Source organism: Phodopus roborovskii, unplaced genomic scaffold, assembly GCF_943737965.1.
Source record: "Phodopus roborovskii unplaced genomic scaffold, PHOROB, whole genome shotgun sequence".
NCBI classification, from domain to species: domain Eukaryota; kingdom Metazoa; phylum Chordata; class Mammalia; order Rodentia; family Cricetidae; genus Phodopus; species Phodopus roborovskii.
Window position 1 is genome coordinate 338,615 of NW_026125820.1, and position 14,812 is coordinate 353,426.

Here is a 14,812-nt window from a genome sequence, read left to right on the forward strand (position 1 = left end):
AATGACAAGGCATTGTTACAGATTGCATCTTAATGTCCTTCTGAAGTCCATGTGTTTGATGCTTATTCTCCAGTGTGGTGCCACCAGAAGGTGACAGAACCTAAGGCTTTGAATACATGTTCTCAGAGGGGACAGTGGGAAAGGTCTCTTTCCTATCTTTTCTATGTTCTGGACATGAGAGTGGTTTTGCACCACCACACATTCCTACCATGGGGTTTTACCATATGGTCATAAATAAGCATATAGACTAAAGTTAAGGTGTATAAACTATAAATTAATACAGATAAACCCTTTCTCTCTCTGTGGTGTTATGCTCGGGTATTGTTATGGTCAAAGAAAGCTGGCTAATACTCTAAAACTGAGACTTGAAAAATAAAAAAACTTATTTATGAGATTTCTACTTTTCATTTTAATCCTTTAGGATAGTTTATGCAAAGTGTAAGACATAGAAGTATTGTCACTAAATTTGCTATTAGCAGTTTGTATGTACCCTATAGTCTGGATGACATTTGCTTGCTGAACACAGGAAAGCTGCAAAGGTTTATGAGGGAAGTAGATAAACCACCACTCCTACTCTCCTATAAACTCCTTTTGGTGCTTAGAATTAGATACACAAAAAATAGTTTTCTACTACAAACAAGTCTGAAAGTCTGTAGAGCAAGTAATATTTTTAGAAAAGCTTGTGTGTTTTTCTTTCCCAGGGTCAATTATAATTATATTCTATCCTATATTTATTTATTGCAGCATGCCTTTCCTTATATTGGACTAACTGAGTTAGAAGACTATCTTTTGGTACAAAATACGACTAGAACACCTCTATGTCAGGTAGGGATAATGATAGTGGTCACAATTTAAATCTGTGCTCTTCAATATGTCTTCTACTAGTCCCTAAAACATCTTCATCTGTATGTTCTGTTGTCTCTGGTGTGGGAAGGTACTCTACAGGCTACCAACCCAGCTACAAGACTTTGACATACAATCTGTTCTTCTAGCAAGATAGGCTAGGGCAATGGTGGCACAGAATTTGTGGGAATAGCCAATCAAAGTCTGATTTGACTTAAGGCCCACTCTACAAGATGGAACTGATACTTAACACTGCTTGTACCAGAAACTGGACAGTCCAGAGACTCAGGGTAAGACCAAACACTACTGGTCTAAAAGACAAAGTAAAAAACAACAACAACAACAAAGCATCAATAAATGAGTCCAAAGGTACTCTGCTATACTCATAGATCAGTACCTTATTCAGTTATCATCAGAGAAGCTTCCTTTTGCAGCAGATACCAAATACAGAGACCCACAGCCAGACATGCAGAGAGCAAGTCCTTGGAACAGACAGCTCTAAATGGGATGTCTTCATCAAATCCCTCCACTCAGAGCTCAGGGAACTCCGAAGAAGAGGAAGCAGAAGGAGTCAGAGGGGATGAAGGGCCTTAGAATCAACCAAGCAAGGCCCTTATGAAGCAGCAAACATAGGGCCTACACCAGGTCCTGTGCTTATATATAGCTTAGTAATTTTTTATGGGGCTCAAATGTGTAAACAAATAGATCCTTAATTCTCATGCCTGCTCTTGGCTCTTTTCCTTCTGTTGATTTTTCTTGATGTGATGGGTTTTTGTTATATTTTACTCTATTTTGTCATGTTTAGTCATCAAAGAAGCCCTTTCTTCAATAATGAGACAGAAAAGAAATGGATCTGGAGAGGACTGAGGTGGAATTGGAATGAGTAGAGAAAGGGAATCTATAATCAGGATATATTGTATGAGGAAATAATCTATTTTCAATAATAGGAAAAAAGAGAAAAGAATAATTACAACCTCTCATTTCATAGGCAAGTAAGCAAAGGTTAACAAGTGATACGTCACCAACTGGGAGAAGACACATCAAGAAATTGTTCAGGAGTTTTTAGCTAACTACTTACTTACAAGGATGGCTATACGAAAAAAAGTTAAATAAAACATGTCTCATGAATTGCACTTTTTGGCCAAAGCTGACTTTGAACTTAGGAAAATGCTAATGTATGAGCCTTGTAATTTTTTAAACTGAATTTCCATGTGTTCTAATTAAAATTTTACCTCTAACTGTTCATCCTCCAAAAGGCATATGATGAGCCATCTGATGTCTTTAACTGCATCTTCATTATTTAGGAAAATAAAGAGATTATAAAATACCATGGTCTGGAGGTAGGTCAGCACTGTATATCTTGCATGCCAAGAGCTGCTTCTTGCTGTCTGTGAATGAGAAATACATATATATGATAACAGAACTGACAAGGAAATAAGAGAACAATGACATTACATACAAGTAATACAATATTTTAACTTGATTCTACTTTCACAGGTATAGTTGTAATTAATTTCATATTCCATTTCCTTCTAAGCAAAGAGAAGTATGGACAAGTTCCCAAGGCAGTTATTCAGAAGGCTGTTCGTTCAGTGGTGGAAAAGTTAAGACACTGGTAAAAGTCAAAATACTCTCTTGGGAGACAAGTGTGCATAATTAAGACAATTAACTTCTCCAAGTACCACATATTACTCTATTTTACTTTCAATAGCACCAGGTAAGGCCTGAGAAGCAAACAAGAATATGAACTACTAGTATCAGATATGGATTCCTTAAATCCAAACAAAAGTAGTTGGTTACTCCTGCAACATTTGTGCCATTATTACAACAGTATATCTTGCAAACAGGTATTGTAGGTTACAGGGTTTGCTGCTGGGTGGTATTGATGATTACTTTCCTCCTGTGGTAGTATCCGAAGTATCTTTCAATATTATGAACACAAGTCAGTAGTGTTGAAGCTTCTAGTTAGGAAACAGGTCTCTTCAGCAAGAGGCCCTTCCCATCAGTTTGTGGAGATGAACCAATCATTTTGGCAATAGCCTGTGATGTTTGGGGGGAGCTGTCTATGAAACCCCCCTCAGCTAACAACTCATAAGCTATTCAATTCTTGCAAATGGAGATTTTACTTGATTGTGCTTCTAGTTGAGGGAATGTCTCCTCAAAATACGAAGACACCATTTAATTTATTTAGATATGGGTAGATATTTTAGAAAACTCCTACAGTAGGTTTCCATATGGCTTTTCCCCCCTTTTCTATTTTTTATTTATTTATTTTTTTGGTGATAGGATTTCTCTGTAGTTTTAGATCCTCTCCTGAAACTCACTCTGTAGACCAAGCTTGGCCTTGAGGAACTACCTCTGCCTCCAGAAGGCTTGTACCACCACTGCCCAGCTCATATGGCTTTTCAAAAGGCTTCTAGTTGTCCCTTCCCATAATCCCTCTCTCTTACCTTGTCTTCCCATCCCCTCTTCATTTAATCCTCTGAGTTCCTTTATCTCTTTATAGCATTATGTTCTTTTTCCCCTTCCTTGGAAGATCCCCTGCTTAGTCCCTTACAAGGTACCTAAACTCAAGAAACAGAGACTACATAGGCATAGGCCCTAAGGGAAATCATACTACTATTGCTCTGCTAAAGTAACAGCTATACCCACAGATCAAAGAAGCTTCTTGCAGTGGATAGGACAATGTCCACAGAGTGAGAGATTTTGGAGCACTCAGTCCTGGATGGGATATCTTTATCAAACCCCTGTCCCAAAGGCTCAGGGATCTATGCAGAAGAGATGTAAAACTTGTTAAGAGCCAAAGGTGGTAGGTGATTCCAAGGAAAGAACATCTTCCAGAAACCATACGACTGATGCACATATGAAAACTATTGTGACAACATGCACAAGACCTGTACATATTCAAACCAGACAATGTCCCAGTTCTGAGAAGGACTGTCTCCCCTAACAGTCTCTCACCTCTAACCAAGAAGCTATCTGCAGTTGACACCTGCTGAGAAAGAGAAAATCAGTTTTCCCTAATAGTGTCAGAAGTTGGCCAACACAAAACAGATACCTTGCATTTTTGGTAGACTTTTGTTTCATTTTTGGTTTGATATTTCTTATCTTACTGTTTTGCTTGTTATGATATTTAGTTTTTGTTTTGAGAGAGATGTGAAGTTGGGTGGGGAGGATATAGGAAGAGTTTGAGGAAGGGACTGAAAAACACAATAATAAATGGTTAACCCTGAGCATATTTGTATGTATTTGGACACACGCATGCACGCACGCACACACACAAAGTAATGAATTTGAAAAAGAGAGAAAGGATGGGTATATGGGAGAGATTTCTGGGATAAAAGGGAAGAGGAAAGTGATGTAATTGCAAATTTCAAAACAGAAATAAAATGTTTTTTAAAATACTACCTAGCTTTAACATTGAACATAAGATAGAATAGATTCTTCAAAGGGAAGAGACAACATTCTTTTTTAATGCAATATCCTTCTAAACAGTGAGGTTCATGGCAATTGGCAGTCACATTTATTGCTTTATTCCTTGTCATGGAATAAATACATAAGGTACTTTACATATTTGAAGAAGAGTAAGAATGAGAGAGGAAGGAAAGAGAAAAAAATGACAGTAAAAATGAACAAGAAAGGAAGGCATAAAAGATAGAACACAGGTGAAGGATTAAAGGGGTGCCTTCCAATCAGCTGGAAAAAGGGTCCAACCTTTTCAGGAAACTGAAGAGTGAAAAGATTAAATGAATCTCTGAAAGTCACATAAGTGAGTACTGCAATAACATTCTAATTCAGGTCTGTCTGCCTCCAAACCAAAGATGTTCAGAATCAGCTGAAGAGCAAAGAGATCCAAAGCACAAAGCTGATGTAGTTGTGCTGACGGACAATCACTACCTTTCTACTGATCTGCCTTACAGACGGAGTTTTTAGGCCCGCCCCTAGAAGTATACCTTCCATTGGTTCCTATCTAATTCCTTAAAAAAGCAACCACAAAAATCAAGTATTATGTACCTTATTGCTGTGAAACCCTTAAAATTGCAATGCAATGCTGGACAGAGGATGTAAATATTACAGCCATATACTTACTTGGTTTAGCACCTGAAGTACCAAAGGCACTTGATGAGGGTAGAGCAACCCCTGAGACATTAGTGATAAACAGAGCTTTGCATCTCTTTTCAGTTCATCATAGCTGTTGTCATTTTCCACTGGGGCGATCTAGGGAACAAAGTACAGGCATCACACACGGCAAAAATTCCAGCACCGAGGAGGATAAAGAAGGAAAATGGCAAGTTTGAGGCCAGCCAGGGCTAAATAGTCAATCTGAAGCCAAACATGACTACAGAGAGACCTGTCTCAAAATAAAAACTTAAAATTACATTTTTACTTTTAACAACTTCTATGGGAAATTGTAAATACACATGAAAATATAATGAGTACCTTATTAATCTTAAAAAATGGCAAACTCATGGATAATCTTGTTTAATTTTTGCTTCCTGCTGTCCCCTTTTATCAACTCATAAATATTCCATTATGTTACCTTTTAAAAACAATCTAGAATGACATCGTCATACTTGAAACATCATTACAGTTACAATGTAAAATGTTCAAAAGTAAATATGCTTTAGTCTCCTTTAAGCCCTAAAACTCAGAAGTTGGCAAATCTCTGTGAGTTTGAGGAAAGTCTGGTCCACACAGTAGTTCTAGGTCCATAGGGTACATGATGAGATCCTGTCTCAAAACAAAACAAAACAACCACAAAAACTTCATAGTGCTCAAACATCCCCCACTGGAGCATGGGCATGTTGCTACAACAGATTTCTGAATCACTCAGCATCATAGTAATTACATGATGCATTCAGTAAAAACTTTGTTTCTAAATGTCTGAAAATTCCTTGTCCAATTTTTCACATTTGATTGTATCCATGTGATACTGTGTCTTGGTTTCAGTATGTCCTGTACTCTGGCCATTTGATCTAGGTTTCATTTTATTGACGTGTGATATTGGGCACAACATAAGAATTATTATGTTTTTTTTCCTTATGCAACAATCCATTATAAAAAAGACATTTAAAACACGGCAATAGTCTAGGCCATAATTTTCTTCACTGCTAGCTAGAATATATATGAAAAACTTTCCCTTGTTCAGAATTGTAATTCCTTCCTATACTGCAATGGTGAACAATTATTTTCTTGAAGGTACTTTTATCATTATAAACCCCTTATTTCAACAAATCTGATGCCTTTGTATTACTCTTCATGATGTTACTCATTTCAACTCAAATTGGCATCTTGATTTCAGATACTAGGCCAACATAAGCTAGTTTATCTTAGATGTTTTTCTCCAAGAAGCCCTGACTTTCATGCGAAATGATCCTCAGAAAACAGTCTGGGTACAAGGAATATTGTTACCACTCTGTGAGGGTTTCTTCTTAAGCTTTTAGGTGGAAAAAGCTAAAAAATAAAAGCAGAAAAAGCTTATATTATGTTCTGTTTAAATTTACAATTCCTAATATTGTTTTAAAATTTGAAAAATCTCATTGAATAATTATATGTGCAAGCTGTGGAGATCAGAATAAATGTTTGCAGGAACTTGATTCTCTTTTTCTACCATCTCAGTCCTGAGTTTTGAACTCAGGCTAGGAACTAAGCCATCTTACCAGCCCCACTATTTAAATCTTTAAATGATACAATTTATAAAATAGGGGCTGAAGATATATGGCTTAGTGGTTAAGAGCATCAGCTGCTCTTGCAGAGGAAACAGGCTTTGTTCCTAGCACCCACAGGACAGTTATTTGTAACTCCAGTTCTAGGGCACCCAATGCCTTTTTACTGGCCTTTATTAATACAAGGCAAAAAACATACATTAAAAAATGAATTTTATAGATTGAGGACAAATAAGTGGGTGTGGCTAAGGGAGTATCACAGTAATGAAATAGCTCTGTTTTTGTTGTGGCATGTAAGACATGAATCTATCCATTTGGTAAAATGACACAGAAATATGTAATATGTAGACTAATATCAGCTTCCTAATTTTGAGATTATATTACAATTGTGGAATATGTTAAGTGTTAGAGAAAATGGAGTGAAAAGAACCACAGAATTTAGGTGATTTATTTTGTAACTTCCTGTGAATCCTTAATATTTCAAAATAAAAGTTTTTGAAAACAAAAACTCAAATTCATAAATATTAGGTGAGGATTTAAAAGTTTTTCTTAACATGTAAAAGGTAGTTTAATGCATAAAAATAGGTACATATCTATGCCAATACCCATTCCTGCTACTGCAGGAATACCAATTTCTTTTTTGAGCATCATCCTCTCTTGTATTCTGCAGGACAGTCAATCAAGAGATCCTAGTCCAAGAGAAGCAAAGAATCAGAGACTGCTCAATGTAACATTGGATTTTGGCATGTGGATCTTGAAGGGATTCAAGCAAATAATGCCCTGGAGTAGAACCCTGTTATTTTCTGTAATCTAGATCCTTGGAGCTATGGCTTCTACTCAGCTTTTCATTTTTTACTTTGTTCTGTACACCACCTAGATATTTTCTGGTAATCTAAATTACTACTTTTGCTTTACCACTCAGTAGATTTTTAATGCTTGATATTAAAGAACCATAGTTGAATGGCAGACGAGAGTGGAGAGGTGGCTCAGTGGTTAAGAGCAACTATGGCTCTTCTAGTGTATTTGGGTGGAGTTCAAAGCACTCACACAGCAGCTTACAACCATGTGTACCTCCAGTTCCAGGGGAATCTTATGCCCTCTTCTGAACTTTGAAGGTATTAAGTATGTACATTGTACAGTTACATATATGAAGGCAAAATGGAAGAGTCTCTATATTCCAGTACCAGTGTAGCCCCTCAAGCCACATGGCCTGGCCCCTGCCCTAAGGACCTCTAACTGCCAGGTTCTACCCACAGAATACTCATAAGTGTCCTAACATCTGTTCCCGGACCTCCCCCTCCCCCCCCCCAGAGTAAAAAGTCCAATCTCTGGACATGAAATCCCACCAATCTTCAATCTGAAAAGTTCAACCCCCCCCCCCCAAGAAACTCTATACAAGCCCTGTATCCAGTTCAGTCTGCTGCTATTTCTTACCTGGGCAGAGGCAGCCACCCTCCTGATTATTTTCCCTCCCAATAAATCTCTTGTATGAGGTTTGTTGTACGGTGTGACTTTGTGGTACTCTTTGGCTCCCAGCTGCCAGGATACCATTCCATCTGAGCTACAATGCTTATAACCAGGACTCTGTAAATATTCTTAAAATATTTTTCCTTAATGATATGGATAGCTTTGGATGTTTAAAACAGGAATCCACTTTGTAGCCCAAGCTGGTCTTGAACTTGATCCTCCTGCCTCACCCTCCCAAATGCTGGGGATTAGAAGCATGTACCACTCACTATATACCAAGCTTTAAGAATTTCTTGACAATGATGTACACGAAACTGGTTTTTATGGGTTCACTTTGTTTTAAACTTATTTTTATGCATGTGTAGGTCAGAGAACAACTTATAGATATCCATTCTCTCCTTTCATCATGTGGGTCCTAGGAATTAAACTTATGTTGTCAAGTTTGACAGCAAGTACCTTTACCACTGAGCCATTGGGAGAGCTCTAGGTTAACTCTATATCATACTGATATTTGTGAGAGGGCAAGGGCTCTGGCAATGATTATAACCCATCCTTGACCATTTCTAGTGTCCATCATATGCCTGAGACAGGCACTGAGCATTTTCCACAGGCAGGCAACTTTGTGACTTAGTTTAGAATCTAATAGGTCAGTGTATCATTCTATTTAATCTGAACTCTTGGTCTTTGCTAACAGCAATGTGGAGTGAAAAATTCAAATGAAATGCTATTCATGTTAATTCATGTTACTGAGTTCAATCACAAAACACAATTTTAAGAATGAAAAGTGTATAATTTTAAGTCACATAACCTTTACCACATCCTTAGGAAGTGTGTGAATGCTACTCTCAATTTGCACATGAGGAAAAAGAAGTTCTGAGGGGATAGATTATTTGCCCATGATTACATTGTCAGCCCACCAGCAATGGAGCCACGACTGAATCCAAGTACCTGGCTCCTATACCTAGTTATTGGTTGTAATAAAATCAAACAAAGCTACTACACAGTAAATGGTTATTAAATCACAACAGCTACATAAGAATACAGGAAAGAGAAATGGCCATATTAAAATATCACTGTCCCTTTTAATCATTCATATATTCTCTAAAATAAAATTGGCTAATGGTGCAACAATGCAAAACTTTTTGTACAGCTGGGTGTGGCGGCTCATGACAGTAATTTCAACATTTATGAGGTGGAGGTAGTTCAAGGTCATCTTCTGCTACACAACAAGTCAGAAGCTAGCCTGAAAAGACCTTACATGTATCTGCCATGAGCTCACACTGTGTGGTGGTTTGAATAGGCATAAAAGCTCCTCCCCGCCCCAACTCTGCCGCCATAGGTTTGCCACTCCAGCCCCAGTGGAAACAGTGAAGCTATGGCTGAGAGAAATCTCAATGGCTACCTGTCCAGAGGTTCTCACCAAACTTGGTTATGCCTCCTGGGGAAAAGTGGTCCAGGACCCTGCAGGTGATTGCCTGACTGGCTGTCTGGAATGGGTGCTAGGTGTATTTTGTGCAAAGATAGCTATAATGCTTTTGATCATAGGTGTTTTGGCCTGTAGCTCCACTGTTAATTCAGAGTAGCCCAGAAAACACTTATAATTTCAGGAACTGAAAGAGATACAGACAAGCAATCAACTACAAATCCCACTACAGGTGTCAGCCCAAGGCCTGATAAATTAACATAGCTAAAGCTGTAGGAAGTTGCTCACAAGATGACCCTGCCTAATTAGCCTGCCTCAGCAAAGCTGTTGTGGGATTTACTACAAAACTCTTGAGTTCTTAGGGCCCCTAAATCAATAAAACAGTACAAGAGTTCTTATCAATGCTGTTAAAAGTTTACTGACCAGAGACAATGATTATTCTCTAAACTCAGTAAATCAAATCCCTGGTATGCTGACCACAAGCAGGCCAAAATAAACAGAGGTTCCCTGCTACACATTTGCTTAAATGTATTTACGATCCCATGCTCCAAGGTAATTGCTGACATTTTTATAGTATGTCTGTAAATTTTAAACAGGCCAAAGATCTTTTCCTTGAACTTTCTGCATAAAAACCCAATACTCTTAAGTAAAAATTGCAACAGTTGCAAACCTCGAGTGTGTTTGTGTCTGTCTGTCAAGCCGAAGCCACTCCTGACCTGTTCATCCGAGTCTTAATCTCCCTGCAGACCCGTTGCCCACTGAGGTCTGTGGCATAGGTTCATATATTATAATGCCTGATCATCAGGTAGTGGCACTTCTTAGGATAAGTAGGTGTGCCCTTATTAGGTAGGTATGGCCTTTTGGAAGAAATGTGTCACTAGGGATGGGCTTTAAGATCTCAGAAGCCTACACCAGACCCAGTGGCTCACTCAGCTTCCTACAGATTTCAGAAGCAGAGAACACTACTCAGCTACCATGTATGCCGGCAAGGCGCCATGTTCCCCACCATGAGGATAATGGACTAATCTCTGAATCCTTAAGGAAGTCCTAGTTAAATGCTTTCTTTTATAAGAGTTGCCATGGTATCTTCATAGTAATGTATCACTAAGAAACTAGTGTGTGTATTTTTTCGATATTAATAGTGATTATATATATGTACACACACACACACACACACACACACACACACACACACACACTATGCATGTAACATATATGTGTATTTTCAGTGTTAAGAGTTTTCCTGTGAAAATCTAGCTAGAGATGTAATCAAAACTCAACCATTAAATTACAAACTTATTAACCCACTGGGTGATGGTTCTAACTTTCCTTGGAAGGCCAAAGGGAATGGTATTCTTCATTTCAAGTTATAGTCTTACCTTAAAGAACAAAGGCAGAAGCTGAAGCTGTTCTTTGACTGCTGTAGAAAAAGATCTTCCTGCGCTTGCCATAAGCCATTTCAAAACTATTTGGAAATAAACACACTGAATCAGCCAAACTATCAAATTATGAACCATGAAGAATGACGCAATACTAATAATGCCCCTGACAGCTCTTTAATGTAAGAGTAGCTATAATATATCAAATAAGACTAATTCATTAGCAGTCTAACGGCACCCATGGTAATGGGAATCAAGTAATTAAGGGTACCAGGGCAGAAAAATTATTAGTAATTAATAATTACTATAAGTTACTGTAAGTTAGCCTCAATGAAATGTTTTCATTTCTTGCCATGGTCACAGTGTCTCTTCATAGCAATTGAAATCCTAAGATACCCCGGGTATTCAAATTTTCTTGACTCATACTTGTTGACGTAAAAACTTACTAGATACATACAGAAGTTAATAGTTAGCACTGATACAAGGGCAGGCACACAATAGAATAGCAAAAGTGGGGGAGGGGGCAGAAATAAACCCTCAAAATGTGTGCTGATCAAGAGCACCAAAGCAATTCAATAAAAAATAGTTTTCAACAAGCAGTGGTGGGAAAATTGAATGTATACATTCTAAATAGTAAAGCTAGACACTAAACTACATACTAAAATAACTCAAGGTGAACTAAGAACCTAAATATGAGCCCAAAGTGAATTTTAAAAAGATTAAAAAAAAAAAAAAAAAAAACCCAAGCAGGCATAATAGTAAATGCCTTTCAACCCAGCACCGAGGAGGCAGGCTGAATAGAGTAAGATCCTATCTCAAAAAAAGTCAAACAAAACAAAGAAACAACGATAATAAAGTTAAAATTTGAAAGAGAGGGAAGAGGAAGGAAAAGTGAGGAAGAAAGAACAGATATTCACAGGAGAAAATATTTTTATTCATGTATAAATTCATGTAACTCATGATAAAGTAGTAAAAGAAGAACATATAAACAACTACAATTAACAATCAACAACAGCAAAAAAAAAAAAAAAATGCACATGGTGACATACTTAGGAGGCAGAGGCAGGAGGATTTCTATGACTTTGAGGCCAGCCTGGTCTACATAGTTCTAGGATAGCCAGAACAACATAGAGAAACCCTGTCTTTAAAAACAAAACAGAACAAACAAAAAATCAAAACAAAACAAGCTTTCTCCAAAGAAAATAAATGGCCAATTAAGCACATAAAAAGGTAAGCATAATTGTCATCAGGCAAATACAAATCAAAATTATAACTTCTCAAACCCATTAGAATAAATAGGACCCACTCAGAAACCAAAAGTATGGAGTAGACAAGGATATAGAACAGTGTTTGATGACTAGACTGCAAAACAGGTGGCCACTAAGGAAGTGTGTCATTGGGGGGCTCAGCTTTGAGGTTTCAAGAAGCTCAAGCCAAGCTCAGTTCACTCTTCCTGCTGCCTATAGATCCAGATGTATAAGTCTTAGCTATTTCTTCAGTACCATGTCTGTTTGCATGCTGCCATAGTTCCCACCATGATGATGATGACTGACTAAACCTCTGAACCTGTAAACCATCACAATTAAATGCTTTCTTTTATAAGAGTAGTACCATGTTGTCTCTTTTCAAAGATACTGAAACCCTCACTAAGACAACGGATCAATCACAAACTATTTTGTGAATGAAGTATGCCAGAAATAAAACAACCAATTTGACCGACATGATCCACTTCTTAGAATAGACAAGTTTTAGAGACAGAAAATAAAGTGGTAGCTATTTGGGACTAGGAATGAGAAGGAAAAATGAGAAGTTACTGTAGAACGGGTGCAGATTTTCAGCTTGCCATGAAAAGAATTCTAGAGATGGACTGAGTATATCCTCATAGCCTTTAAACTGCACACTCAAAAATAATTGACTTGGTGGTGAGTGCCTTTAATTCCAGCAAGTAATAGTAAAAATATGTAAATAATCACAACTCAAAAATCAACAAAATATCATGATTTAAAAAAGAAATGAAAAATCCAGGCAGGGTGGAATATTTGGGAGCTAGAGGAAGGTGGATCTCTAGTTCAAGCCCAGCCTGGTCTACTCAGTGAGTTCCAGGGACCCCGGAAAGACAAGGTCTCAAAAAACCAAACCAAACAAAAAACCAAAAAGAATCACAAAACAAAACAACCCAACAACAAATAAACAAAGCCCAAACCAAAACAAACAAAAAGTTTAAAATAAGAAAATTTATATTGTTTTATCAAAAGAAAAAAAAGGTATGTGTGGAGATGCCAAAGGAACGAAAACAGCCCTGCTTTTGATTGAATTTCTACCAATTTTAAATACTCACTGGTTTTTAAGAGTTTAATGCCCTGAGTTCGTTCATCTTCTTCACCAATGACATTCTCTTCCATAATATGGTTCTGAATTTCTTCATCCACATCTGTAAGGGGTTTTAGTTTCTCTAGGACTCGAGCAGTAAACTCGGGGATACAAGGAGATGTTGTTGGTGCAGTATTTGGCAAAGAAACATCTATCATAAATATGTAGGTCAGCACACTGTTAAAGAAAATGTACAAGAATAGGCAGTCTAGCATAAGAATTAAAATTGAGGTTCAAATATTACAGTTCAACCTAACCAAATTTTCACCAGATTATTATTAGCAGGGTCTCAGATCATCCCTGGTATAAAACATGCCATATAAATCTGAGATCAAACCTCTAGTATGATAGCTGCTCACTGCTATCTTGAGTACACTGCTTCCTAATTTATATTCAATGTCTTGTTTTTTAGAACATAATAGTGAACAAAACATGAGGAAGACAACACTACACTCACTGGGAACATAACCAGTGTGTACTATTAGATATTAAAATTTAATACAAAGACTCAAGAGCTACTTCAAACCAAGAGAGCAACCACACATACCTCCCTATTCTTTCTCTGACATTTTTGTAAACCTGGGTGAGTTTGGGTTCCAAGTACTTCAGAAGTCTGTGTAATAGCTCAGGGACTCTCCATTCTTGCTGTGCAAGGCCACCTTGCAGCACATAGAGTCGGCTACAATTAAAGGACAGAAGAAACATTGTGTTAGACTATCTTTTTAATGCAAAGAGTATAAACAATGCCTTTATTCCAATTCAGTCTTTTCCTGTTTTCTCTTTGATCACCATAAATAGCTTCTTTTCACTAAATAATTGATCCATAATTCAAAATAGTAACATTTGATGAAGACTGCCTTCCACATCCCTTTTTCTACTTTTTAAAATATTTCCAACCTACTTTTTATATTTACTAGACTAAAAGAAAATTTCAAACTATTTTTAGCAGTAGCACATTTACAACTATTAAGTTTAAAAAAAAGAGTAACCATTGAACTTTCTTTTTTTAGAACATTTATTTAGTGTTTGGATATGTGTGTGTGGATGGAGGGAGGGGTGGTTGGGACATGAGGGTGAATGTCAGAAAACAACTTTCAAGAGCCTGTTTTCTTTAATCATGAGGGTTCTAGAAATCAAACTCAGGTCATCAGGCTTGTTACAAGTACCTTTACCAGCTCATCCATCTCACTGACCCCATCACATGCCTTCTTGTGTGTGTGTGTGTGTGTGTTTGTATGTGTGTGTGCCCTTTCACTATGTGGTCGCCATGTAAGTTGATCCCAGGGATTGAATTCAGGTTGTCAGACTTGGTTGGCAACCATCTCAATTAATTGAGCCACCTCACAGGCACCTGACCTAAGTTTTTGAGAATAATTCATGTGTTCTCACTAATGAACACCTTACTGAGGTTCCCTTTATTATTTTTTTAACTGCATCTACTTTTCTCCACCTTCACAAGCATATGCCAAGTAAAGCAACACAGGGCATGTCAGGCAAGCACTTGACCACTATACTGTGTCCTTCATCCACTCTGCTTTGTATGTTTGCTAACAGAAAATGAAAAATCAGAATAGGACAAAGAAGTCAGTATGGCCCCTAAAAACCTGTGGTAGCACAAAAGGCTGGGTGACTTACATTGTAGCTGGTACATTGCTTACAAAATG

General features: G+C 37.5%; 1 protein-coding gene across 2 annotated transcripts in view; it reads right to left on the reverse strand.

Moving 5' to 3' along the window:
* Window positions 1-14,812, reverse strand: part of Psme4 (proteasome activator subunit 4) — a 117,134-nt gene that overhangs the window by 12,716 nt on the left and 89,606 nt on the right. For both annotated transcript variants that reach the window (XM_051178757.1, XM_051178756.1), the window contains 5 exons: window positions 13,696-13,827; window positions 13,117-13,325; window positions 10,779-10,864; window positions 4,933-5,061; window positions 2,076-2,231 (listed from right to left, as the gene is read on the reverse strand). In XM_051178757.1, the coding sequence (XP_051034714.1) occupies window positions 2,076-2,231; window positions 4,933-5,061; window positions 10,779-10,864; window positions 13,117-13,325; window positions 13,696-13,827 (712 nt within the window). The remainder of the gene's footprint in view (window positions 1-2,075; window positions 2,232-4,932; window positions 5,062-10,778; window positions 10,865-13,116; window positions 13,326-13,695; window positions 13,828-14,812) is intronic.